Here is a 27,724-nt window from a genome sequence, read left to right on the forward strand (position 1 = left end):
TTAAAGGCAATGAATATTTCATATTGGTTTTCAAAAAAGGGAAGCAGAGCTACTGAATGTACATCATGCATATTTCCAACAGTTTCCTATTCTTTAATGATATCTGACTGAATGGTGATATCATACATATTTTAGGGAGACCTTCTCAGTTGTAGGTTGAAGCTGTTTTTAAATGAGTTTTACGTTATAACCATGAAGTGTGCATGTTTTTTTTTTTTCATTCTTCCATTAATTGGTAACTCATATCTCCCATACCCAGTTGTAATTTTACAGTCGTCTAATGATGCAAACAACACACACACGCTTTGAATATTCAGGCCTATGTGCTAACACATGCATAAAGAAAGCATGTGACAACAACAACATCAAAAGAGCCATTAAATGATTTACATTATTATTCAACATGAACAAGTAACTTACTTCCTTGATGGCATAATTAGTGTAGGGCCTCTGGTTTTCAATGATTCTGGGAAAATAGATTTCCTTCCTGAAATGGAAGAGGCAATATTGTTACTATTTTTTCAACAACATCAAATGGAAATTGCAATATGAACTAGAATACACTAACACGTGTAAGTTTTGGGACAATATTATGCATTTATTCGCTGTATACGGGAAGGCAAAGACATAGAAATGCGAAATCTCTTACAAAATCGTGCTATAAAATCTCACAAAATGATGGACTTCAGCCTCTTGAAATTGAAATAACGACATGACTTGGAATATTCCGTCACATACATTTTGGGACAACATCACACATTTCTGTGATATTTTTTTCTCCATAAAGTGGGCATACTAATGTTAAACAAGTATAGCGAAAACGGACAGACATGCCACATCATGGATCATTATCGTGCTTGATTTCAGGGTCTGCTTTTGGTGAAGTTCTATGCATCTTAGTAAGACATTAATAACAATTAACACAATAAACATGTTTGGCTTAGATCAATAGCCAGTAATGACAGCTGATAAAATGAATTAGGAATAGGTAAACTGAAACAGAAATTGCACGTAAATGGTTAAACTGAAACAGAATTGGGTAAACTTCGAAACGAACAATTAGTGGCTCTATTAGTGATAATATTACCATTAAAGACGTGCATTTAAATGTGACGATAGTGTATGTTACATGACAGGTGGAATAAGCCTTCACACTGTGGGTGATTTAGCAGTAAAACATGAAGAAGTTGGAGCTTCACTGGTGTTATGTCCAAACTGGTGTCCATTTTAACTGGCGACTGACTGATGAGCACAACCAGCTAACACTCAGCAAGAATTCAAACTCATTAGGGCTCGAGGTCTAAATGCTGACTCGGTTGAATGCTGTCATTTTCCCAGGTCTCACTTGTAAACAAAATACTTATGTTAATGAGACTTATTACCTGTATAAATAAAATATATAAGAAGGATAGTAAAAAAAGTTAATGTTAGAGGGAAACCATCAATTCTAAAGTAAAACCCTACAGCATATAGTTCAGTTCCTGGCGTTTGTGTCTGAATGTTTTGTGTTTCAGTGGGAGTTTTTCTCCCTCTGACCCCAAAGCTGTAAACCAAAGGAGAAACACTTGGCAGGCATTAAATTAGTCCCATCCAGCACCATTAAACTGGTTGTCTGAGAGCAGAGAAGGAATGGAGGGATAACTGCTGCATACTCTCTGCGTCAGTGTGCTCGCTTGGCAACATTTCTGCGTGATTTCTCATTTGTTTGCAGCGCTGACGGTGTGATGCGCACCATGAACACAGAGAAGCTGATTAAGACCCTGCCCATCATTCAAACCCAGCTGGATGCACTGCTAGATTTCCAGGTAAACATGTGAATCAAACCAACTCAGCCTTTTAATAAGAGACGTCAGCATCTTATTTTCCATTCTCTGCTTCCTCCAGCCAAACTCCAACGAGCTGACGAACGGAGTGATCAACACCGCCTTCATGTTGCTTTTTAAAGACTCCATACGGTTGTTTGCTGCTTATAACGAAGGCGTAATCAACATGTTAGGTAACCTTTCAGTCTTAATCTTATTTGTCCGTTTCTTTCTGCTCGTCTTCTCCCAACATGGCGACCTCAGGGGTGCGACACCATTTAATCCTTCACTAGAAAAAAAATCCATTTTCACTTTACAGTCTCAAAGTCCATTTAAAGACCGTTCTGTAATGATCACCTGCTTTTCTTCTATCAATTATTAAAGCGGTAAAGAACAAAGGGCCAAGCAGAGACCAGCAGCCTCTTAACTGTGTTCATTAAATAAATACCTACTTACTGGTATTAAAGTTGGAGTGAAATTTATTTCATCTGACACAACGGACACAAAGGAGCTCCAGGAAGTTAGTTCTACTTTTCTGGTTTATGTGCTTTTATTTGGGGGATATTAAAACTGACAATGTTAATTTATTACAAGGCAACACCGGAAGGCTGAATTAAGTTGTTTTTAGGCATTGATGTGTGGTTACTATATAAGTTTAAGTTTATTTCAAAGACGAATTGCAGTATTGATGATTTTAGTCACATGTCTAACAGGTAATGTAAGTCCACGCTAAAACTACTCTTCACATTTTAGTCTAAGTATTTCAATTTAGCATTTTTAGTTGTAAAATGTCAGAGTGACTGCCCTCTATGGGTTGAATGGCCGCTATTACAATTAAATTTTGCTATTGGCTGAGATTACATCAACGACGTCCTTTTGGATCAGTGACATCACTAGCAGTCATTGTTGGCCCCGCCCCTCCTATAAAATATGGGAGGAGGGACTGGTTTAATCCTCTTACAGCCCTCAGTGAGCATTGATTGACAGCTCCATGCAGTACTGTGGGGGCGGGGCTACTGTGACTGAGCATGTCTTAACTACTCTAGAAGCAACGTCCATAAATAAGGCATTTTTTAAAAAAAATTCCCCCTAGTGGCAGGTCAGCAAAAACATAGGTGCATACTTATACTTTAATGACAGAAAATAGCAAATTTTCACCAATATTAGAGTTGTATTTTTGCTCACTTTTACAGCACGCTGCATCTTAAATGTGGCAGTGCTAGTTTGCATTCAAAGTCAGCATTACTGTCAAAACCTAAAAATGATCAGGAAATGTGTTTGTCACAGATTGCCTGGGTTAATTCTTGCTCTTGTTTGACATGAAAGATCTAATCGTGATGATTCTTTTTTTGTTTGTTGTTGTTTCTTCCTCAACGTGCAGAAAAGTACTTTGACATGAAGAAGAACCAGTGCAAAGAAGCCTTGGAGATCTACAAGACTTTCCTCAACAGGATGACCAAACTGTCCGAGTTTCTGAAAGTGGCAGAGGTAACGTCTCTTCGTCCTGACACTCCTCCGGGGAGCAGACGGAGCGGTAACCATAATTGGAATATCTTGTCTGGAGTGAATCTCAACAGCCCCTTGCTCCGCCGCTGGTGTCCCCTGATCATTGTTAAAATTCCTTTGTCTTTTTCTGCACTCACTCCAAAAAACCTCCCTTATCTTTGTTGACATTTGCTCCAGACTTCTCTTGAAACCTTTGGGATCTGATTTACGGTCGATACCGCAGATCAGCGCCCAGGAGTGTTTTCTCTTTAATCATCAAGTCTCTTTTTGCACCTAGATTTCCTCCTGTTTCTCTCCTTTTCTTGCCCTGACCCGGGGAAGGGTTTACCCCGAGGCGGCCTTTAACGGCTCAGCCTTAAGCCACTAGTTTACAGTTTCCGGTTGAGGGACCCCTCGCGTGCTGCCTGTTCACATGCCTGCACTGCATGCCCAAGCAAGCTCTTTTTTCTCTCCCTTTCTCTGTCTCCTGTTCCCTCTCTTTTATTTCACCCTTTAAAACTCGATCTCAAAAACTATGCCTGTTATCCGTTAAACAGTTTCAGTATCTCACAGTGAATGAAGCGTCTCTTCTGTAAACTATGTAGCGTTTCCCTGTATCTCTAAAGGCTTTTTCACTGCTTGGTTTCGTTCCCATTTGGACAAAGGTTTGGGATGCAGCCGCTTGATCCAAAGTAAAAAAAAACAACAACCGACACTTATAAACAGACTAACGTTGACTTTCAGGACCCATTCATTTTACCTGTCTAACCAATGTGTGTTTGTCTGTTTGTGTGTCATTTGTGCCCTTCCCTTCTCTTTCTGTTCGAAGTCAACATTAGTTGAGCGTCTTCCTTTTGGATGTTTGTAACCTCGCAGTCACGTGACCTGTTGTCCGCCCTGCCTGTTCAATCAGCCGCTGTGCTCGGCATTCATTTCCAACCAGTGTTCAGATCTCAGTGTGTGTGAGTGTTTTTATAAGTGTGCGTGTGTGTGTGTATATATGTGTTTGTGAGTACAAAAAAAAGTATGCATGTCCCCTCCTCCCCCTCCTCTGTTGTCTTTTATTTGTTTTCCTTTCCAGCCTCTGCATGAAGTAACGACTGCTTGGGTTTGATTCTTCTTTCTCCTTCCTCCTCCTCTTCCTCCTCCACTCACCTCCTTCCTTTTGTTGAACTCAGTGATCCGTTGGGTTTTTTCTTTTGTTTATTTCTTCTTTGGTTGATACATTTGGTTTATTTTTTTATTTTGCCTCCCTTCTCCCCTCCCCCACCCTTCCTCCTTTTTTGTGACACAGCGAGTTGGGATAGATCAGGGCGACAGCCCCGATCTCACACAGGTCAGTCCACATCTCATCTCAATCAGTCAATCAACCAGTCAGTCAACCAGTAGATCAATCTGTCCAGTCAATCCCATAATGCTTCATTCTAGATGCTCCCGTTCCCTACTCACCCTACAGACCTGCCCACACTGCAGCTGCCCCGTCCTCCTCCTCTTTTTTTCACTCTTCTTCACATCGTCTCCCTTGTTCTGTCTAGATTAGCGATTTAACACTAAACAAAGACCAACAAAGAGCCTTAAAGATATTATTCAAGCCCCATGTTTTCTCTTACCTGAATCCCTCTAGTGAAAATTTGACTCAAAGGTAAGATTTTCTAAAGTAGCTTGTTTTTTAAACCATCACATCAGATGTCCATGACTGGAGCTCACGCTCTGCTGGATGTTTGTCCTATCTAGTCTAAATATCAAACTCGTCTGTTGACTCACAGGCTTGATGAAGTAGTTTCTTCACACCCGAAAGCAGTGTTCAAATCACTATCCTGAAGATAACATCCCTTTGCATTAGCTGTGGGGAGAGCAGCGAATGGTTTAACTTAAATAGGTTACTGCAAAAGTGACTTGAATAGGTGGACATAATGCCATCATAAGTACTGCACATCCTGCCAAAGCCCTTGAATTTTGCTTGTCCCTCACAGTGAAAGGGATAAATTGAATGACCAACTGACGTCATGTTTGTAGTGCTTCTGGAGGCCTTATATGCTCTTATTCAACCCCATGGTGACCCATGCCTTTACTGAGCTCTAGATATGTGTCTGTTTTACTTTTAAACTTTTAGCATATTCTAGATTTCTCTGAAGAAGGATATCCAGAATTCGCATTTTACTCTCTTTCCCCCTTAAAAATAAGTATATGAGAAATCTTTTCTTTGCCTGTTGTGTTTGTATTGTGATTTCTGATGCTGAAATGTGAAGCTCTGGGGAAAACTGTGGTATCACATACGGTCAAAACAAACCCATTCATCCTTTTTGTTTTTCAATAAAAAGAGTGCTGGCCAGCTTTCTGATGTGCATACCTGGTTTTTCCGTCAGATATTTGCATTTGGCTGAGTTAACTTCTTTGGCTTCCAGTAGCTCCCCTATGGTTTCTCCAGTCTGTCTGATTCACTTGCTTTACACCTAAATCAATCACACGTTATTATAAACCTGAACCTAAAGTGGAGTCCACGAGTTAACTCATAATTTTTTGGATTGTGATTTTTCTTTCTGTGAGTGCGCGTACGTGTGTGTGTGCGCGCGCGTGGACTAAAGCATTGATGCACTGCTGGCCTCTGCATGGGCTCTTTAGATGGCTCGGAGATGTGCTTGTTGTGTTTCTTCGCTGAAAGCCTCACAGCGATGATGCTACACACTCTGTCCTGACCTGTCGGCCTTGGCTTGCATGATCCAAGGATAACGTGTGCATGCTGGTCAACCAAACCTGATGAAACCAAATGCAAAAGCAGAACAAAGCTGTCATTAGAGTAGTTAGTAAATCTGAGGGGTGATGTCTTTATTTTGCTGCGGCTTTAAGTGTGTGTGAGATAAAATGAGAAGTGAGGTAAGAGAGAAAGAGAACGAGAGATATGTGGCTGAATTCAACAGAGAAACAGACTTACTAATATTATCCTTGGAACTATTCCCGGCCCCATTTACCCCCTCAGGCTCCCAGCTCGCTCCTGGAGGCTCTGGAGCAGCATCTTGCCTCTCTAGAAGGCAGAAAGCTCAAGGATCTCTCCATCGCCAGCAGGTACGATCAAAACACAGGCTTCCAAACCTTACTGACCTAATGTTAAAACAGCTTTTATCTATCCCATAATTCTGTGATTGCTATAAGGCAATACTCACTGTTACTTATGTACTTTGCAAAGACAATCAAAATTGTAATTTTGCTGTGGAATAACAAGGTTTCCAGCATTTCCCAACTTCATGCTAAAAAAGACAAGTGACCCTCACCAGTACCGCAACACAAACTCTATTTAGAAAGACTGAGGCATAGTGGGAATTAAACCAAAGTTCAGCTTATCATTCTCATTTAAGTTAACATAGCTTAGATAGATAGATTGATAGATAGATACTTTATTCATCTCCAAGAGAAATTCACAGTTCCAGCAGCTTACAGGTATGGGAACACAGGGGCATGCAGGGAAAGTACAATGTAAAAATTTAAAATAGTGCAAAAAAAGTACTAAGGTAAAATATAATGGTATAAAAACGAAATACAGTATAGTGTCTGCCAGTCCAGTTCGAGTGCAGTTGTGCAGATGACAGTGTGCAAGATACAGTTGCGTAATGGACAGCTTGTACATACTTAGAGTCCAAAATGGACAGCTTCTACATACTTAGAGTCCAAAATGGACAGCTTGTACATACTTAGAGTCCAAGCTTAACAGAGAATAGTGTGTGTTACTATTAAAAAATTAATGCCAGTATCTAAGACTTTGGCTGACTGGATTTACATGCAGTCTTTATAGAATCAGAATGGCTTTTATTCGCCAAGTACAGTTTAAAACAGCACAACTAATTTAACTTGGCAGTTGGTGCAAAACAAACCAGAAATAATAATAATAATAATGATAAATAAAAAGGATCTTTAAGTGTCTTTAAGTGCCTCTGGATCCTGTAAATACCATTTGTTACAGTACCGGCTCGAACATTATAAGCAGCAGACAGTATGACAGCTACTGTGGGACTTTCAGGTTTACAAAAAGTGTTATTTTTAATGTGTTTGTGTCTCCTTAAAGATCAAGCACTTTATCTAGCGCAGTGTCGTCTCTCTCCAGTACTGGAATCTCCCTCAGCCGTAAGGATGATACAGAGGACAACAGACTGCAGCAACACAAGGCAAGTAATGCTGAAGGTGTATATCCACAAACAGATCATCTCTATTGCCAAGAAGGCACTATTGAAAAAGGATGGTAATCAGTGGGAAAAGCACAATGTTAGATTAGTCAAGAGTGCTTGATAGGGAAAAGTTTCCAGTAAAGAAGAATACATACAATTCTACGCAATAGTTTTTTTAAGGCAAGCCACTTCTAACAAATACCACAGTTCAAAGACATGGCAAAGCATCCTTTGATTGGGCAAGATGAGCTGCAAAATTCCTTTTCTGCAAAGGTTCTACCAGTTTTCCTTGTCTGGTTAATGAATTCAATCTTTCAAGATTGTCTTGGTAACTTATGGGTTTTGTCACAGTGAACTCTGCCACATACACCAGCAGAGGAAGGCAACAGAGAGGATCTCAGTTTGATTCCTGAACCAACTTAACTGGTTATTTGTGGCTGTCTTTCAATCTAGACCGAAAGTTTACATGAGTCCTTGGTGAAGAAGATCAGTGATCTCGAATGATTTTCTTACCAGAGTTCAAGATGTGAAAAGAAAGATAACCTAAACTTGAAAAAGCTCTTTGACCATGTTGGTACACATGGCGTTTGGAACAAGTGAACTAGCAAATTGGGAAGTTTGCTCATTGGCTCCACTTACCCTTAAATTTAACAGTGCATTACAGAAATCACATTATGCATCTGACCAAGAACATTAGCTGTCATACCAAGTATGGCACAATAAAAACAAATAAGAGTTGTAACAAACAGAATTTTCCAATAAATGGTAAAACAGGAGAGGAACATTTTCTGTTTACTTTTAAAAAGCTAGCAAACACCAAAAATAGATCTTAGGCTGCGGTAAAAAAAAAAAAAAAAAAGGAAGACAAAAAAAGCTAATTCATTTTTCACCTGATTCAATTATGAGAGAGGAGGTAAATACTGCAAAAAGTTAAGAAACAAATTGTTGCCACCTATCCAGCTCTGTCAAAAGAAACTTGTGTCCCTATTCTTTGCACAGACAAAAGCCTGCAAACCCACTTCTTCTTCACAAGGACACACTCATTACTGCCATCTCTTGAACTATTTTAATACTTATCTACGCTTTAGCTCTAAAGCCACGTTCACAGCATATACCCTGGCCCAAAACCGTCTCTAGGATTTGTTTCCCTGAACAGTCTGCTGCGTTTGGCCCTGTGTGAACATACAACTGGAGTCTGGAGCAGATAAAAAAGGAGCGGTTATAAGCAAACTCGACTTGTTGCACACCTCTGATGTAGAGCTGACTGACAGTCAGAACAGAAGCATTGCAATGTGAGAAAAATAAAAAAAACAAACATAAAAGGTAAATACAGGGCTCGTTTGCAGACGTAGATGATTGTCGCTTTACTAGCTAACCAGATGTACATGATGCTACGTGACCAGCTGAGAACAAACGAGTCAGAGAGTCACTGACTTACTTCACCTTTTCTTGTTCGCCCTGATGCTTTCTGCTGCTGAACATCATATCGACACTGTTCAGTTTGATTTACAGCATCAAAAACCAGCAGCTCACGGCTTTTTCCTGTCAGTTTACAGTGATTCCAAAAGTGTACTGTGAACGTAAACTGAGCCAAATCAAGATGTTACAATTATCAATACTTCTCCCCCCATTCGAACCGAGCACCAGACTATCCTTTATGTGAAAGCAGCATAAAACAACATCACCATCATCAAGAATGAACTTTCATTGGCTAGGCTTCCTTTGATCCTAATTTTGGATATTTTCTTGTTGAGGATTGTGTGATGTTTAGTTCTATGTTGATGCGTTCCCTGCAGGAGGACGGTCCTAAGGTGATAGACATTCAAACGCCCAACGTGTCACCCAGCGCCCAGTCTGTGGGAAGTGCCAACAGCAGTGGAGGAGCCACGGATCTGTTCTCAAACTCGCCCATTGTACATGTCACCAACCAGTGAGTTTACAATCTACTAAACCTTAACCCCTGTTACAGAAATAGCCCAAGGTTCCATCAGCATCGGTGTCCTATTCTGTGGATTACTGGACACCAGCTTGTTTTCAGGTTGTTTGTGTTGCTAGTGGTGAAAAATGAGTGTGGAAAAAGGAATACAGCAGTTCTTTCTCCCTGCAGTGTGCCAAATCTGACCAGTGAGCTGTTCACCCTGCAGCCAAGCTTCACCCCCATTCAGACCACACACACTGTGCCCAATAACGCCTGGGGTGGTAGGACACTATGCACCGTACACACGCGCACACACACACACACACACAGACAGACAGGGCTGGATGCTGTTTATTGACTCATTTCTCCTCTATTTCCACTCTCACGCTACCATGGTTATCCCCTGTCAGGTGACCTGCTAAAGCCATCCCCACCCACTCAAATTCACAGCCCTGGAGCCCCATTGCACTCTGGGAAAATGCTGCCAAGTGATTTGGACTCTTCATTAGCCAACCTGGTTGGCAGTGAGTATGCAGAGCGTCCTCCAGATTTGAGTCATGGCTTTAATTCTTTGGAGTTTGTCCCCATGCTGAGAAGCTTCTCATTGTTTGTCTTTATTCATTTTGTCAGACCTGCAGTTTGGCGGTACGCCAGCTAAAAAGTGAGTGGGTTTTGCCGAACATTGCATTCGTAGCCAAAAGCAAAGTACTCAGCTGGGCAGTTTATTGCTTGACAATCTTTCATTTGACTTTGTGGAATGTGTTGAGGCTGTAAAGGATTCTGTGTTTGTGCAAATCAGGCCTGAGCTTCAGTGGAGTCATCTAGTCGAGAAAAAACCTTCTGTTTGCAATGGCTGGCAAACCAAGACCATGTGCACCAGCACCAACTGGGCGCATGCCACCCATCCCATGGCGCCTGCACCAATGCCCGTCCCTCAAATGGTAACGTTAAAGCGTCATTTGTGGGTGTACCATCAGATTTAACCACAAATGACCCACAACAGTTTAGGTAGAAAGCTAAAATGAATGAAGGTTCATGACTAAAGGTCATGTTTGAAAGGTATAACTGATCAAACATTTTTATCTTGTAGAATAAAGGTTAGAAGAGAATAACTGTTCAAACATAATCTGAAAAATATCTACACATGGATTTTTTTTCCTGGCAGCCAAATCAATGCAAACATATGATACTACATACTTAGTCTTTATTATGTTTGTCCAACAAGGTCTTAATATTTGCCTTCTTGATGGAACATGAATACCAACTATCTGATAAAGTGCATGTCCTACTTTTTAAACCTTCTTCTCTAGAGTTGTTAAAACTGCACATTTAATTCTAAAGCTGCTAGAAAAGCTTTTTACTTACTGTCTCAGTTTTAGTGCAATTCAATTATCTTCAGCCAAACTCTTATAAGGATTTATGTGTTCTCACCTTTTTTGAAACACTTTGTTGTGTGTTTATACAACTCTTCATACCACTCCATTACCATCAAGTCTAGACCATTCAATCAGGTTTTATTTTTTCAAATTTGGGACTAAATGGGACTTTCTGAAGGTTTTTTTATTGTTGTCTTTTTTATGTTTTCACACAGAATGGAATGATCTATACTGGCTACGTAAGTTTCTGCTGTCAACAGTCACCTTCCTGTGACCTTTCACTATCAGTTTGTTGATCTCTTTGCTTTCCTGCTCAGGCTCCAGCACCAGTGGCTTTCCCTATGACAACACCACAAGTGCCTGTGTATGGAATGGTAAAAAAACAAAAGTCAATTGTTTAAACTACTGCATAAATGCAAGTATTCTTTAACTGCTGGATTATGTTTTCCGCTCAGCTCCCCCCTCAGATGAGTCATCAGATGGGGGGCGTTCCCATGATGCCCCCACAGCCTGTCATGTACAACCAGCCCATTCTGAGACCCACAAATCCATTTGGAGCCATCCCAGGAACACAGGTGACACAAAAACACAAACTCCACAAATGGGAAATGTATTCAAGGATCCATCTGTGTAGGCCTGCACATATGTGTAATAATAATGTAGCAATGTTATTAATTTACTCCTACTTGTGAAATAATTCTCTACATTCCATATCATCTCAGTGCCTCCAATACAGACGTGTGAAGTTACTTCATAAACCATGCACATATTCTTACAGATATACATATATTGTATTTTAACATATAGACACGTATGACATTCAGTCCTGAGGCTACTAAATGCATTATCACTTGTGACCAAAAATAGGTTCATATAAAGCTTCAACATTGCCTAGTTGACCTAGTAGTTAATATTTTTTTACTAATGTTATAGAAACTTTCTATAGCAGTAGCTTTTTTCTAAAATGTACCTATACAAGTTGGACGTATCTTAGTAAAGTTATTTTATATGGAAGACGACAAAGCCAAAAGCACAGAAAATTGACTGATATTAAGACAAACAGAACGAATGGTCCTGACCATCAGCCAATCAGTGATGTTCTCATCACTTCAGACAAAGACTTCATATTTTGGAGTCTATTGAGAAATAGCATTTCAATACAACGTTTTAGCGTTTAGTTATACATCATTTAGTTCCTTAGACATCATCTGTAAAGTACTGAATAGTATGCTGAATAATTTCCTGGTCTAGGCACTAGTTTATACAAGAACTACCAAGCAACATCTTAACAAAGGCATACATTACCACTCTCTGTCTGCAAGGAGCAATCAATGAACCTAGCGTACGTACTGTATGTGTTTTTCAGTGTGGAGAAAATCTACAGTCCCGTGGCAGAGTGTTGTTACACGCTACAGCACTGCTGATTGAGGGAAAATGGCCTTTTTATATTGTTTAATCCGTGTATCATTCGTTCATTGGTTTTTCATTATGTAACATTATTTGATATTTGTTTACAAAACCAAAATGAAAAAACGGAAAACGCCTTGTTTTTCAAATTCAAGCTCTTTTTCTTCGGTACAGAAAATGAAAAACGGGAAACAAACACCTTTATTCATTTTCTCCATTACCGATTTGCCAAAGTACGTGACCCGGCAGTGAAGCGTTACACATTCCGAGACATCTTTAGCTTTGCAACACATAGGAGTCTCTAAATCCTCCAAAATGTCCGTGAGTAGGTTCTGTGCCCAACACCAGCTAAAGCGAAAAGGACACGTTTCGGATGCACAGTTGGAAGCAGCGATCTTGTAATGTCCAACTGCCGTTAGCATAGCCATTAGCGTCGGATGAGAGTACACTTCCAGGTCATGTACTTTGAAAAATCAGTTATGGAGAAAATTAATAAAGGTATTTGTTTTCCGTTTTTCGTTTTCTGTACCAAAGCAAAAGAGCTTGAATTAGAAAAACAAGGCGTTTTCCATTTTTTCATTTTGGTTTTGGAAACAAATAATAAGTGTTTTGTTTTTTGTTTTTCATATTGTTACATAATGAAAAACAAATGATACACAGATTTTGTTTGAGAAACTATGATAGATTTACAAAAATGAAGATGTTGAACCATGAAACTCTGAAGGAATATTGAGCTGGTATCGTAGAAATTAGATTTTGCAGAATTTCCTGACTAACAGTGTAGTTAGTCAGAAAAGTTGCAGTACATCAAAAAAAATATCTAAAATACAGAACTTATAAAAGTTATCTTATTTGAGGTATAAATTCTCCTTTTATATTTAGTTTGAAAAAAACAACATCAGCCATTATTATCAAAGGAACGTGATGCAACAGAAGCCAAAGCTTTGAGTGCAAGGAATTGTGATAACAAGGTCACTTTATGGAAAGACTTGTTTGTTGGTTCATGTATAACCAACAAACAAACATGCGTGTCATAGATGGGTAGTTTTTAAGGAAAGCAGATTAACGTGGCAGACATGAGAATAATTAGAAAGCACTCACGTCCTAAACGCGGAGCAATGTGCAAATATGACAAAATGAATAGAAAGTCTTGCCTGATGTTTTCAAGTCGCCTTCTACCTTTGATGCACTCATAACCAGCTGTCCTTGAAGGAGTGTAGTGGAAGAGTTCAAACCATTAAGATGCAGAATAAATCACTTTGTCAGTTGAATCACTATTAATGTAAAAAAAGACAAAGAAAAAAAAGTCATTCACGCCCTGTAAATCCCATCTGCTATTACTGCAAGAGAACAATCGAGTGCATTTTCTCTAATTATTTAAAACAATAATTGCCTCCTGAATGCTTATAGACCTGAGACGTTTTTTTTAATCCAGCATTGCAGGGTGTGATATGCCTGTCAATGTGAATGAACATTTGACGAAGTGTTTCACTGCACTAAATTACTCTTCATTCTTCCGACGTCCTCTGCAGATGCACTTCATGTGAAGACGTAACCATGGCAGCAAAAGTCAAGAGAGAAACAGCGACGGAAAAGAGTCGACGCCGAATACAAACCCAGAGCAGGGAGGAGAAGGGTGAAGATGGAGAGGAGAAAGGAAGAAGAGAGGGAGCAGGAGAGAGGACCAGATGATGAAAACAAAATGCTGATGTCAGTTTTCATGTCACCTGACCCTCTTATCCCCTCTCTCTCTTTGGGGGTTGCTGATCTCTTCATCCTTTAGTCTTTATAATGGAGCCTCTGCATCTTCATCTGTTTAATTAGCTGTTTTAAATGGCCAGTACAAGCTGTGATGATGTAACAAAGATGGACAGAGCAGCCCCTCCATCTAGTCATTCCTGTACAGACTTAAACACAAAACCCAATCAAACCAAGAACTCACATCACTTTCTCTGACTGGATCTGTTGCCGGCACTTTACCTATTGCAAACTTTTCCAAGGGTTTGTTTCTGTGTAGGTGATTTTTAGCATCTTGATCGGATTCGTTCCTGGTGGCATCCATCCATGAGCTGATGTCAGAGGTTCTTACTTTGTGTGTATGTTCAAGTTTTTTAACATTTCAGCAAGTTGTACCATCACAACATTTTTAGTCTTTTTATGAGGTTGATTCGTTCTTATTTGCCAACTTCACTCCTGAAACCTGAAGGGTTTGGGGCGTGTGTGTGTGTGTGTGCGCGCGTGCGATATTGGATGAACATAGCTGTCTAGGGTGCGTAAGCACTGAGTGTTTCTCTTCGGGTACCTGATGTCATTGGCTGTGTTGCCAGGTACCTAATGTGTTACTGCACTGGAACTAACTAATGAAAGCACTGAGCCGTAACCAGGCATCACATTTGGATGTATCGTACCAACTTTGCTACTTGGGGACATGTTACACACATTGTGTTTGTTTTTTTTTTTTGTTTTTTTGTCCCAACTTAACCTACAGCTGTGCAATATCATGCAACCCCATTATTGTCTCCATCCAGTTGTAGTCTCTATAGGAGCATTATGTGCTCTAGTACTGTACTTTTTTGTGTGTTCCCATCAGGTTTCTGTACAGAAAGCTGTTTTTTAACCCCTTTTGTTATACTGCTCTAAAATAGTGAAAAATGCATTGAGAGCCAAACAACAGGGAGGTTGCAGAATATTAATGTTTGACCTCTGTGTCCTGACCATTTGCCCTGTCTAAGTCCCTTTCACTGGATTAGGTTGATAATCACTGCAGATGTCTCACCTCCACCAAAGACATAGCTATAGGTTTGCTAATGTAGTGTGAATCTTAATGGACAGGACGGCTAAAGGTCAGCCAGGAGACTCAGACAAATGCAATATCAGAGAGAATCTGAAGCTAATGTTTGCAGATTACTCCCCAAACAATGCCTGCAGTGACGGCGTGCAGATGAATTCGGACAGCGAGAGGTGAGCAGGCTTTAATGAGACGTTAAATGGTTATGTGGGTTTTCTCGCAGATCCAAGGTCATGCTGGAGCCACAGACGATATAAATAGCACAAACCTTCAAAGAGGGGACAATGCTCTGCTGCACAAAACCTAAAATCAATTGCTGGGATGTACAGTTGAATGGGGCAATAATTGATTGGGGAGGAAGTCATTTTCTATCGGTCGTGTCTGTTATATGTCCATGTACTGTATGTGTGTTTGTGTGCACATGACCTCCCATTGAAATAACAGGGTCACGTTTTCTCGTTGAAAGATGAAAGGTCTCGAGCTGGTTGTGTGTACTAACTTAGCAATGAGTGTCGTTGTGACGTGCTTCTGTCTGTAAGACATCTATTCAACGTGACTCTCCAGAAACATTCACCTCCTAAACAAAGTTCAAAATCACTGGAAAATCACTATAGTCGGTCCCAAGACTGAACTTTCCAGATAATCAGCGCAACTTCCATGGAAATCATCAGAAAATCACGACTTGTAATTAATGCTTGAACTAAAATTGCTCGCTACGCAAAAGTCTTTCCCCCACCCTAAGCTACGGCTCAACTACCAGCAAAGAGAAGTCAAGATTTAGCCAAGACACCTGGTTATCAACTTTGGGAGGCTGTTGATTCGCCTTCCTCCATCACTCCATGCTCTGGTGGTTTGCCTTTGTCTTAGCCGAGGGCTTTTTCATTGTGCACTTCACTACCACAGCTCAATACACCCCGGGCCAACCTCTGACTGTTAATTGTGTCCTCTGTATATAGGTAATGCCGTTCATGTGTTCTTTGACGTGCTCTCTCTGTAAAGTGATTGAAGCCCCATTGGATGACGTACTGTACGTGGGACAATTTATTGCTGTATCTGTGTTTGAATGGTTGTACTTTGAAGGTGTCAACTCCAGGGATGGGTGGGTGGGATCAGGGCTTGTCGTTTCTAATGTTTGTGTCCATCTAGAGGAGGGAAGGGTCTGGGGAGAGGGTTGAGAGTATACTATCACAACTGGTCTATACCAAGAGTGTCTTCATCAAGGAAGTGGAAAGGACAGAATCTGTCCTCTTCACAACAGGAACATTTTTTTGCACCAAAGTCATCATCAAAGCGCAGCTTCTTCTTTTTCAAGGTCACAAGAAATAGTCAATATCAGACGTTAAGGTTTTTTTCCAGAGACAAACTGTCTTATTTTGCATGATTAAGTGTTGTCTTTTTATTGGCTCGTGTGCCCGGTAAAAGCATGGCCATTGTGTGGACTTGAACTCACCAGTGTGTTTGGAAAAATTCTATGGAAATCTCTCCATGAGATTTTCCTTAATTTCTTTTTTACTTACCACTTTAACATGAAAGTTCATTGACATTCATAATCAACTGTTTTACAATGTGGGGTCTGTAATTGTTTGAAGGCTGCCTCGCATGCAGAGATGCAACTCGCAAGTAACCCATCAAACTTCAAACACTGTTACTGTACCTGCCATCTCTGTAAAACTTCATGGATGTCAATGCGATACCACCTAGCTAGCTAGACTTTGCAGTCTTGTAAATCGCTCTTTATTAAAGCGTTGCTATTTTCAATACATGTTTGAATGCTTGCTCCTTTTTCATACTAAACCAGCAGCATCATAAGAGGTTGTGATTGAAAGTCAAGGTACTGTAATACGTGTTTGGTCTAGTCCACATTGTGTGGTGTTTCTCAAGTGGTGGCTGAGTCTTGTCCCGTCTGTTGCCATTACGTAGACCCAGTAATCTGTCATTCAAAAAAACACACCGACTGGTTTCTGAAAACCAGCCGGGGAATTCCAAGAGTGGATGGATTTAAGCAAATGTCTCAAACAAGTCCAATAAGCGTGGCCCTGGACAAAGACTATTGGGATTACTGCACAATTTTAAATATGATTGTTGTAAAATTATGAAAAATCAACTTCCTATATCTAAGATCTATAACAACCTTTGATATTTTTTTGTGAGTTTAATAAGCATGATTGGGGTTAAGAGTGTGGACACGTGAGGTTGCTTTCTTTTTAGTATTAGAAGTCACAAAGTGAGTTAACATTACTTAATAACGACTGACTCATCAGTCCAGTCTATTGCCTGGTTAATAATGGTGTACACAGTTTGGCCTACTCTACGAACACAAAGAGTTCTCACATTTTGTCTTTCCCTATATTAGGAATTATTGAAATAAAACTAATTTAAAGTTTACATTTCAAAAATTTAAATAAATATAAATTGACCAAACATCTAATAAACAGCATACACCATTTAGGTATACTAGTTCGATTGTAAAATGACGTAAATAACCTTTTGCACACTCAGAACCCCTCACTAGCTTAACATTATGAGCAAGAAAAGCCTACTCTAATCTACTCTTACCTTGAGACATGTACCGTATGTCAGTGTTTCATGTCTGTCATAACTTTACAATAACCCGGCACACGTATTGCATTTTCATACCAGGTTAAAGCGCATGTCACTGTTGTCTCATGCTCCATCCTGTTGATAAGCTTATATGATGCCAGTGACCTATTACCTCACTCTCTGTGTATACTGCTTACTTTCAGTACCTTCACTGTCCATATGTACACTGTTTATTGTGGAGGGCATGAAACTCGGCGTTGTCAATGAAAAAGGTCTCATTAGCAGGGAGCGAGATTCCATTTCCCTTTTTATGCATTTAATTGACTGAATTATCATCAGGTTTGGACTGTTTTTTTTTTCTTCTTCTCTCATTTGAAAAGCATAGATTGATGCTTCTGAAAGCCTGGAATAAAAATGTCATCTGATGCTGACCCAAAGAGTTATTCGGTGACTCACTGTCATGTGATCAAAAAATGAAACCATTGAGCACGAGAATTCACTTGAAATGTATTTATTGATAAACAGTTCAAAGAACAGAGGACAAAAAGTAATTTAAAACATCACTATAGCATTGGTGTTCGTCATCATTCGTACATTGAACGTGGCATTAAATTTTGTTTCTAGGGCAAGAAGTTGAGCGTTGAACCAGCAACCGATCCTGAGCCAGGTTATTCAACTCTCAAAAGGGAGGGCCTACCAGTGTGCTCTTAAGCAAGGCACTTAACCCTGAAGTGGCCACAGGGAAGCATTTAATTTACCTAAAAACCACCCATCCCACATTCAGCTCTGGTTGTGATTGCCTGGTGCTCTTCAGTGACCCGCTGTTCCATGCTTCCTGCTGCAGGGAGCGCTCAGATTGCGACTAAACCTCAGATCGACGTCCTCAAAACATTGTGTGTGAGCAAAGGTATCTGTAGCCAGAATGTGAGGAATGAGTATGCTTTGGCAAAAAACTAAAGGGTTGAAAATGTACGTCATCTCCTACGAAACAGGAAACAAACTTCCAAAAAATTTGCCAAATCCTGAAAAGCAAAACTTCCTGAAAGCAGGTCACCAAAAAGAAGCTTTTGCACAAGGGGCAAGATCTGTGCTGTGTGTGTCTGTGAGTGTGCACGCATGTTTCAGGGGTGGGGCAGGAGTGTGTGGTCTGAGTGTTTACCTTAGCAGGGGGGGGCACCCCATCGTCCACAGCAGTTTCAGGCCTAACGCTGCCTTTTTTCCCAATCCCACGCTACAGCTGCGTGTGGCGTACGTCCAGGGCAAGGGCTCAGAATGGCTCCCTCCCACTCTAGCTGCAATAATCAGCAAGAGGAAGAAGGTGGCTGGAGCAGCAGCAACAACAAGGCATGCAACTAACAGTTCACATGGAGAAGGTGGAATATTTGTGGGTGTGTGGAGAGGTTATGTGTCAGCTAACACAGCACAATCGTTTCAGGTGCCGAGTAAATGGCAGGACTAGTAACTAAATAGTGTGGAATCGCTTCAGAGCAAGAAAATACGAGTGGAATCGGGAGCACGCTGTGTATCTACAGCAAGTTAGTCTGCTTTCTATCAGTTAAATCAAATTAACTCACTTAATAGACATCTTTGGATAAGATGAAAAGGATTGAAATGCGTGTTTCAAAATCCCCAACACAGGCCTGGTGAAACCAGAGTAAAGAGGAGGTTGGAAGCCTTTCACCACAGCACTTAAACCTTCACAACTAAAAACTGCTCTGTGTTCAGGGACAAAAACACATGCCTGTGTTGAAATCAATTTTTTTTTTTTTGTTACCACTTCTTCAAACTTCAATTGTATCCCATGTAGACTCAACATTTTATTTCACATTCAGACTCTCCTGTTTTCAGAGTTTTGTTCAACAAAAGAAATGTCTATGTTCTGGCCTCCAACTGTCTCGGAACCTAACGCTTAGGATTTATAGTTCACATCACTGCTCAACTTTTACAAAATTCACATAACAGATTTATACCGTTCCTGATATGAAAACAACTTCTCCTGCAAGCAATCACACATCCAAAGAAAGCAGAGGAATGGCAGTCACCGTTTTCAACTCAAAACACAGCTAATGAACAAAAAAGTGAAAAATCAGGGATTGATAAAACGCTAAAAGTATATGAACAGAATGGCCACACGCCACTTGCGGACGTTCCTCCTTGTTGCTAAATTCACATTATGTACAAAAACTAACAAATCTGTCCTCTGTCAAAACTGATGAACCAAATGTCACCTGAAATTAAAGATGTGAATGTGTTTGACTGACCTGTCATGATGTGACCAGATAAATTCAGCCTAAAACAGTACAATGAATAATCATCAAGCAGAAACTAAAGAGATTCTAACGGTTTTATCAATGTCTGTTTAGAAGAAAAACCCCCAATCTGAATTAAATTACCCCACCGGAGAAAAACAAAAAAAAAAAAACTTTAAAACGACTGAACACAGGCTAAGGTTTAATCAAAGCTGCATCAGAGCAATCAAAGTCCTCCAATAATAACCTGTACATTTTTACTTTATTTGGGTATAACGTTTACAATCAACCTCCCTCTCAAAACAACTCCAAAACTGCTTTTAATCGCAGTAACAATCGAAAACCTCAGATAGGAGTTTCCTAACAGTCCAAGTTTGTTATTCCTTCCTAAAGTGAATGGAATGATTACGTTGAGATGTGTAAACTGTGAGAAAACCAAGTTGAAAAAATAATGAAACAAAACTGATAGCTTCAAAAAATGGAAATGCCAGAATAAGCAGCAGTAATCTCATCCTGACCTCAACCTTGCTTAATACAGCATAATTTACTGTAAAGGGACAAAAAAAAAAAATTGTCTGAGTGCTGACAGGCTAATTGTAACAGCATTTAAACAGTTAATCTGGTAATTACTAATTTGCCACAAGGTGCATTTAAAAGCCAATCTGAATGCGGCCATGCACACGAGTTCTTTTTGGGTTTATCAAGACGTAAAAGACTCCTTCTTTAGTCATTAAGGTCGTCTACCTACGTTAGAATTACAAAGATGAGTTTCCTGTCTTTTTGGTTTTTACCTTCACTTCTATGTAATACAGAAAACATTTGCCAGTACAACATACAACTAAACTCACGCCAAACCTGGAAACGACTTGAAAGACGGAATAAATGATGGTTATCAATGGAAGTATAAAAGTTGGATGCCTGTTCAGTTCAGTGGTTTTAACGTCTTTCCTGATATAAGTGATGATGCAGAAGAAAATAACTTTAACCCCGCTCCAAAAGGAACAAGATGTACAAAATGATCTGATTGTGGTCCAAAACTAATGTATCGGATTAAAGGTAAAGGTTTATGTGTAACCGCAGCCAAACATCTTACTAGGTGACGTCTGTTCTTCAACATTCAACAAGGATTCAGATTCAGCAGTGCTTCTAATATCTACTAAAAAACGAAGAACGCCTGACATCAGCCGTCCTCTGCCTCATCTCCATTCATCCAGAACTCCTGATGCCGACTCAGTCAACCTTTAACAGCCGCTCAGTGACAGACACTGATTAGCTAGAATAGAGAAAATGGGAAAAAACTTCGTATTTAAAGCACGTTCGAAATATATCCTTACGACCTCTCAGATTATACTTTTTAAACCATCCCTTTTGTAAATACACATGCACGCTGCACACACATATGCATTCACACACACACACACACATCTGCAATATGTATAGAGCGTGTAGGATTGGGACTATCGATAAGGGGGCTCTGGCGTGTGGTAAGGGTAATCATTGCGCTGGGGCGTGGGTTGCCCGTGTGCGGGTGTCTGCTCATACGGTGTGGATGTGGAGTAGCTTCCTGCGGCCGCGTAAGCTCCCGATGAATCATATGCTCCTGCCCCGTAGCCTCCAGAAGTGTCATAGCCGGCCGCGGCACCATAGCTTCCCGATGAGGCGTCGTAACTCTGGGCCGAAGCGGTGTAGCTTCCTGTCGAGTGGTCGTAACTTCCGGATGCGGCGTAAGTTCCTGGGGGTGGGTAAGCTCCTGATGATGCGTATGTAGGGGGCGCCGAGTATGTCCCCGGGGGCGCAGGGTTTGAGTCGGGTGTCTGTGTGGTGGCAGGTGGAGCCGGAGGAGGTGGAGGTGGATTTGAGTAAGCATACTGGAGATACTGGTACTGTTGTTGGTACTGTTGATACTGTTGGTACTGATGCAGTTGCTGATAATATTCTGTGTACGACCTGGAAAGTATGTTAGAAAACAAACATGGTAAAGAAAAAGGCAGAAGGCATCATCAGTGCTCGATCCTTTCGCGGGCCTGATTTTTTCAGAATATTTTAACGCATACACGAGTCTACATCGGGTCGGGCTAATTTACAGCAATGTGTGCACAATTTAAAAAGTTGAAACCCTGCTATTTAAAAAGAAGAGAACTGAAGAGTAATGAAATAAAACTTGTACAGTAGGTGGCGATATGCACCTCGTCAAGTTGAATGAAAAAGAAGATTTAAAAAGAATTAGTTTGTGCGTTCTAAACCTACTTAGAATTATTGTACATTTATATTTTGAATTCTGAGTTATTTTGTTTTTTATTTTATTTTCTGTTTGGTTTTTGATTGTCAATGTTGTGTCTTGTGTTTTGATCCGTTTTTGTATATATCGACTTGTGGTGGTTAATTAACAATTAAAACCACCACAAAAACAATCACATTTACATGTGTAATAAAAAAATATTTAACAAACGTCGTATGGTTGGTTTACATCCAAATATTACATCCCAGGAGCTCTGTCGTAAAGACTGCGAGCGGAGGAAGTGATGTAGTCTACACTCATGCGTTGAAAGGATCTGAAAGGATCAGGCCCTGACAGGCATCAGGAAATCGTGAAAAAAAAATAAATAAATCACAACATCGTATATACCTTGCAACAGGATCCGCCCCCTCCTGAGTTGGACTCGTGTCTGCTGGTAACGAGTCCTCAGACACACCAGGCGGTGTTGGCAGCAGGGCGCGTCGTTTAGGACGTGCCTGAGCAAGGGACCCGGGGACAGGGTCGGGGAGGAGGGGGGCCCGATTCCCTCTTATCGGGCTGCGGTCTCGCTCATTTTCTGAGCTTGCTGTTTGCTTTCTTCCAGCCTGCTGCTCAGCCAGAACCTTTGAATTTAAAAAACGTCAGTGAATGAAGATAAAAACATATAAACATGTGAGGTCTTCTCACTCAAAGTTTCACAGACCTTCTGTCCTTCTTGAAAGAATTTGGCTCTTGCTGCCTCAAACAATGTTGTTGGATCCGGTGTCACCTGTGGGTCTGTTTCTTCTGGAGCGACAACCTGATGTCCATGGGTGTGATTGGACATTTCACTGTAAACCTGGTCAGCAACAGAACCATACACCTGACTGGCGAGAGCACCGTAGATTACTCCATCGGCTCCTTTTGAACTTGTGATGCCCTTTAGAGCTGCGTAAGTGGGGTCAAAGGTCGTGGTGTTGTAGAAGGAGTTATGAACACTTTGCTGAACCTGCAAAAGAAAAAATATCCTAAATGATTGACTCTAAACACAACAACAATCTAGAGCAGGGGTGTCAAACTCACTGTAGTTCAGGGGCTAAATAAGGAGCAGGTTGATCTCAAGTGGGCCACAAATTTTATGCAGAAAAACGACCATTTCCAGGCAATAAGTGAGAAATATCAATCTCACAAGGATTTTGTCTTTAGACTTTCTAGATTTTGTGACCAATTTCTATTTCTATCACAATTTGAGGAAAATTTAAGAGTTTTGTAAATATTTTGAGTTTTTTTAAATGTTTAACTTAAAAATTTACTGCAATCATGCAAATATAAACACCGGGAAAACTGTGAGCCCCTGCAAATATTGAGTTTCATTTATACAATGATTCATGTTTTCTCTGTCATTTTTCATCTTTCTCCTACGGGTCGAATTGGATGATCCAAAAAGCTAGATTTGGCCCCCGGACCATGGGTTTGACACATGTGATCGAGAGGGATTGCAGGTAAAGGGGCGCACTATGAGAGTGAACCTGGGAGTGTCAGTCCTGTTTCTGTGAAAAAACCCTGGAACCAAACATAACAACCTTGGATCAATCTGACACTGAGAATGTTCATGTACATACCTTTAATTTAAATGTTCTACTGCACTACTTATCAATGCTCTACTGCACTATTTTCCTTTTATTATTATTATATTTTATTATTATCTTTCTTTTCTATTATTTTCCTTCTTTTATCTTATTTTTTAATTTTTATTTTGTATCTATTTAATTATTTTTTATACTATTATTATTATTATTATTATTATTATTATTTGCACATTCTAGTCTAACTACTGTTTATATTTATACTTATGTTTATACTTATTATCATCTTTTCTAGCTGATTGTTTATTGTTGAAAAATTTTTGTTTTCACTATTGGAGAGAGCACAGTTGACCGAGTCAAATTCCTCGTGTGTACAACATACACTTGGCAAATAAAGATGATTCTGATTCTGATTCTGATTAAAGAATGAACTTTACTCGCCTGTATAGGTAACCCGGCAGCGGCTGCTGCTGCTGCTGCCAGCACGGCTGCTTGACTCTGGTAATGCTCCAGTGATGCAGAAGGACGGGGAAGAAGACCCTCTCTGCCACCTGACATTGGAGGAAAAAACAGAACTCAATAACACAAACAGAACAAAGACACCCCCAAAAAACGTCACAGAATGTGAAACACTGCATTTCACGTTACCTAAAAAATGAAATTGATATCTACCCACATCGTGGTAGACCAGTGTTTTTCAACCTTTTTGAGCCAAGTTACATTTTTTTATGGCAAAAAATCCCAAGGCACACCACAACCGAAAATGTTGAAAAACGAAACGTAGCCTGTATTAACATTACGCAGTAATTCTTATCAAAGTGTCTTGGAATCAAATAAACAAAGAAAATAGTTTGCATGTTTTCTTTCTTATAAAAAGTACACATTTAACACTGCAGTCATTCTTATGACTAAGTATTTTAATATGAATCAAATGAACATAAAAAAAAAATCTACTAAGATTTTTTAAATAAAAATTGCAATTAACAATATGCAGTCATCATCAAAGTGTCTTGAATATAAGTCAAACAAAAGTCTATAATCATCTTTCATATTTTGCATACTTGGTGGGTAAAACACAAACATTAAATATAATTAGAATTACAATTGAACTATATTTTTATGAACTTTAGACCAATTAGATGAAATTTATCATTTCCCACGGCACACTTAATGATCAAAAGTGTGCCGCGGCACAGTGCTTGAAAAACCCTGTGGCAGGCATAGCCTACATTTGTGCAGAAAGCAGAAAAAAAACTCAAAACATGTTTTTCTTCCCATCGTTGCACCTGACTCAAAGTCAGAAATGCTTCATAAACAGCAACACATATATATATATATATATATATATATATATATATATAAAAAGTGACAATTTCCACAAAATTGCTGCTCAAAGATAAAAGTTTCCAGTTATTACATAGTTGCCATCGGTTACAGAGCGGAGATGGACGTTTGCCCTACCTGCATTGGATGAACCAGTTACTAACTGGTTGATCAAAGGCTGCGCTTTAGACAGCTCCACAGCAAGCTGACGGCCTTTAAACATCGTCCCATTGAGTGCGTCGATCGCTAAAACGGCCTCCTCCTTTCTCTCCATGTGCACAAATGCATAGCCTACGTTTGAACATAACCTTGCTGTAAAGAAAACAAGAAGCAGATAAAAACAAATGGATTAGACTCGTGACACTGAACCTAAAAAAATAAATATATTTAAACCCTTGTGACATTAAGGAGGGGAGAGACACACTGAAACAATGAGCAAACCTACCAAAAAATAAAATCTCTACTTACCTTTGACTTTATCACAGTCTAACACTCGTCCAAAAGTTGAGAAAAGTCCATGCAAGTCATCAGCTGAACATGTCGCACTGAGGTTTCCCACAAACACTTTAGTGGAGTTGGGTGGACGTGCACGTGACTCCTCCACCACCAGGGGTCTGCCTCTGTACTCTTTTCCATCCAGATGCCTTATAGCCCTACAGAAGTTAGAGGAAAAAAAACAATTAAAAAAAAAAAACATTTTTTAAACAAACACAAAATTACAAAGTTATGCCATACAGCATAAGAACTGAATTTTTCTCCACAGGCCTAATATTTAATGCCAACTGTGCCTCAGTTAATGAAACAAACGAGATCCATTCTAATAAACTCAAGATCACTGCCCTTCTCCCTGTCAGAAATATTGCAGTTAAAGGGCATAAAGTAATAAATAATACATATACATTTTTGCTAATATTCAAAGTTGCAGATACATTTGACATAAATATACCTACAGTTGTACAGGATTAATAAATTGCTTAATCAATCCACTAAGATGAATTATATAGTAAATGTCCAAAATGTGGTGCCCTCTGTTAAATTTTGTACGCCCACCAAAACAAATCTCCCAAAAATTTCAATTCAAGAATTTGGAAGGAATATGAAGCCCAATATAATATACAAAATAACTCCCAAAACACACAAAACCACAGTGAAATTTCAATAAACGTACATAAAGTAACAACAAAAAACATTAAAATAATTTTTTTAAATACACAAAAATGACTCAAAACAGGCATAATGTAAACCAAGACACACAATGACACAACAAATGACTCCAAAGGCACACAAAATGGCAACACAATATATAAAATACTACTAAAAACAGCAAACAAGAACACACAAAATAATAACAAATAAACATAAAATGAACCGACAAACAAAAAATGACAGAAAAATACAAAAAATGACTCAATGAACACCAACTTAATAAAAACTCACAAAAACACAAACAGAAAATCCTTTGATATTCCTTGTATTAAAGCTCATATTGGTCATTAAATTCTGACAGTAATGTTGATAACGTGACCTTCGATCAGAAAATCAACATTTAAGTGGCCATACACAGTATATAAAGTTTACATTTATTCCAAAAGTCAGCATTTTCAAATTCTGGCAGAAAGGAAGAAGGACCATCACTAATGTGTTGAATAAATATTAATGTGAATAACGTTGAATAGGTTCAGAGGTTGAATACCTGTCAGCTGCTCCCTCTCCCTTTAGGGTGACGAAGGCATACTGTCTGAGCAGAGAGCAGGTGTTGATCTCTCCATATGGAGCGAAGAGCTTAGTGAGCTCGTCGTGTGTGGCATCTAAAGGAAGGTTTCCCACAAACAGCTTGACGTTGTCACCGCTCATCTCTGAATCCGGCATCTATAACACAGAAAGCGCACAACGCAGGACATTGGTCATGTGTTACACACTGGGCCAACTGTAGCCTGATAACCCTCAAGATTAGTATATATCAAGTCCAGTCTCCACAAAAGACAAAAACCCCAAATAGTGTGTTTATATAAGTTTGTTTACATAGAGGATAACCCTATGGAATATACATATGGGGTTACTAGGCAACCGTATGGTCAAAAACGCACGGACATTAGCTGAAAAAATTAGCCGAAGCTAACAAGACGGATACTTTTCGCGGTTAAAATTGATCGTACTATGTTACAGACACATTACTTGTTCGTGCACCTATTGTGGGTTACAATGCCAACAAATAGGAATAAAATCTATTAGTAAACTCCATTTTCATAAGCTACCTCAAATATATGCTAGCTGAAAACTCCAAGCCACTGCTGGCCATTTTGTTCAACGCCAACATGAACCGAGCTAGTTGTGTTAGCTGCTAATGCTAACGTGAAAATATCTACACCGTGCTAGCAAACGTAAGCTAAATCTGAGACATTTTCACCACCTCGTATGCACTATAGACACTAAAGAATGTTCGCTATAAGATCAGTGAACATTCTTTTATTAATTTAGGCCCAAAAAAAGACACAGGACGTCTCACCCAACGCGGTCCTGGAGCTGTTGTGTTCGAAACCTCACTTCCGGCTCCGTTAAGTCATCGCGACACTGTGGAGTGCACACGCCGCCATTAGGGCGCAGTTACACCACAGTTACAGAAATTACACAAACTTCGTATATTTGACATTTTGCAACTCAGTAGAGTGCTAATATGTATTTGCATGTTTTATCCGGGTTACATAATGTTAATGTTCATGCTGCAGTATGCAGTTGCAGAGTTTCTTTGTATATTCCTTAGATTTTCGTTTACAAACTAAATAAAGTAAAATAAGATACACAGTCCCACATAAAACAAAAAATAATAATCTTAATTAGAATTATCCTAATTATTATTATTTATATAAGTTTTATTAT

The 27,724-nt window shown here is 39.6% G+C and overlaps 2 protein-coding genes across 5 annotated transcripts in view; one reads left to right on the forward strand and one right to left on the reverse strand.

Moving 5' to 3' along the window:
- The window catches only part of LOC114475596 (phosphatidylinositol-binding clathrin assembly protein-like), a 35,338-nt gene extending 19,314 nt beyond the window's left edge, over nucleotides 1–16,024 (forward strand). Inside the window, exons 5-19 of the mRNA XM_028466555.1 lie at nucleotides 1,712–1,805; nucleotides 1,885–1,996; nucleotides 3,184–3,290; nucleotides 4,582–4,623; nucleotides 6,265–6,350; nucleotides 7,345–7,444; nucleotides 9,241–9,374; nucleotides 9,552–9,643; nucleotides 9,773–9,886; nucleotides 9,993–10,023; nucleotides 10,162–10,303; nucleotides 10,954–10,977; nucleotides 11,056–11,112; nucleotides 11,194–11,313; nucleotides 13,678–16,024. Of these exons, the coding sequence (XP_028322356.1) occupies nucleotides 1,712–1,805; nucleotides 1,885–1,996; nucleotides 3,184–3,290; nucleotides 4,582–4,623; nucleotides 6,265–6,350; nucleotides 7,345–7,444; nucleotides 9,241–9,374; nucleotides 9,552–9,643; nucleotides 9,773–9,886; nucleotides 9,993–10,023; nucleotides 10,162–10,303; nucleotides 10,954–10,977; nucleotides 11,056–11,112; nucleotides 11,194–11,313; nucleotides 13,678–13,692 (1,270 nt within the window). The 3' untranslated portion in view covers nucleotides 13,693–16,024. The remainder of the gene's footprint in view (nucleotides 1–1,711; nucleotides 1,806–1,884; nucleotides 1,997–3,183; nucleotides 3,291–4,581; nucleotides 4,624–6,264; nucleotides 6,351–7,344; nucleotides 7,445–9,240; nucleotides 9,375–9,551; nucleotides 9,644–9,772; nucleotides 9,887–9,992; nucleotides 10,024–10,161; nucleotides 10,304–10,953; nucleotides 10,978–11,055; nucleotides 11,113–11,193; nucleotides 11,314–13,677) is intronic.
- rbm14a (RNA binding motif protein 14a) lies at nucleotides 450–27,424 on the reverse strand. Of its 4 annotated transcripts, none has more exons than XR_003675485.1 (9): nucleotides 27,354–27,424; nucleotides 26,541–26,716; nucleotides 25,316–25,500; nucleotides 24,986–25,159; nucleotides 23,966–24,075; nucleotides 22,663–22,947; nucleotides 22,350–22,582; nucleotides 18,634–21,670; nucleotides 450–487 (listed from the first exon to the last, which is right to left on the reverse strand). XR_003675485.1 is itself a non-coding variant. In XM_028466557.1 (9 exons), the coding sequence occupies exons 2-9, from the start codon at nucleotides 26,714–26,716 to the stop codon at nucleotides 18,763–18,765; spliced, it is 1,572 nt and encodes a 523-aa protein (XP_028322358.1). In that variant the 5' UTR covers nucleotides 27,354–27,424; the 3' UTR covers nucleotides 17,970–18,762. The 4 variants fall into 4 exon arrangements, 2 of the variants coding, with proteins under 2 accessions (XP_028322358.1, XP_028322357.1); XR_003675484.1 differs by lacking the exon at nucleotides 450–487 and adding an exon at nucleotides 17,970–18,385; XM_028466557.1 differs by lacking the exon at nucleotides 450–487 and having other exon boundaries at nucleotides 17,970–18,766; nucleotides 21,266–21,670.
- Nucleotides 27,425–27,724: the final 300 nt, after the last annotated feature.

This window comes from Gouania willdenowi, chromosome 14 (assembly GCF_900634775.1).
Source record: "Gouania willdenowi chromosome 14, fGouWil2.1, whole genome shotgun sequence".
Taxonomy (NCBI): Eukaryota; Metazoa; Chordata; class Actinopteri; order Blenniiformes; family Gobiesocidae; genus Gouania; species Gouania willdenowi.

Excerpts from the sequence above, each read along its gene's own strand:
- rbm14a (XM_028466556.1), bottom strand. The coding sequence starts at position 26,716 with ATGCCGGATTCAGAGATGAGCGGTGACAACGTCAAGCTGTTTGTGGGA. Across the intron at positions 22,583-22,662 it reads TCTTTCAAGAAGGACAGAAG|GTTCTGGCTGAGCAGCAGGC; the intron begins GTCTGTGAAACT and ends TTAAATTCAAAG. Across the intron at positions 21,671-22,349 it reads GGGGCGGATCCTGTTGCAAG|GTCGTACACAGAATATTATC; the intron begins GTATATACGATG and ends CATACTTTCCAG.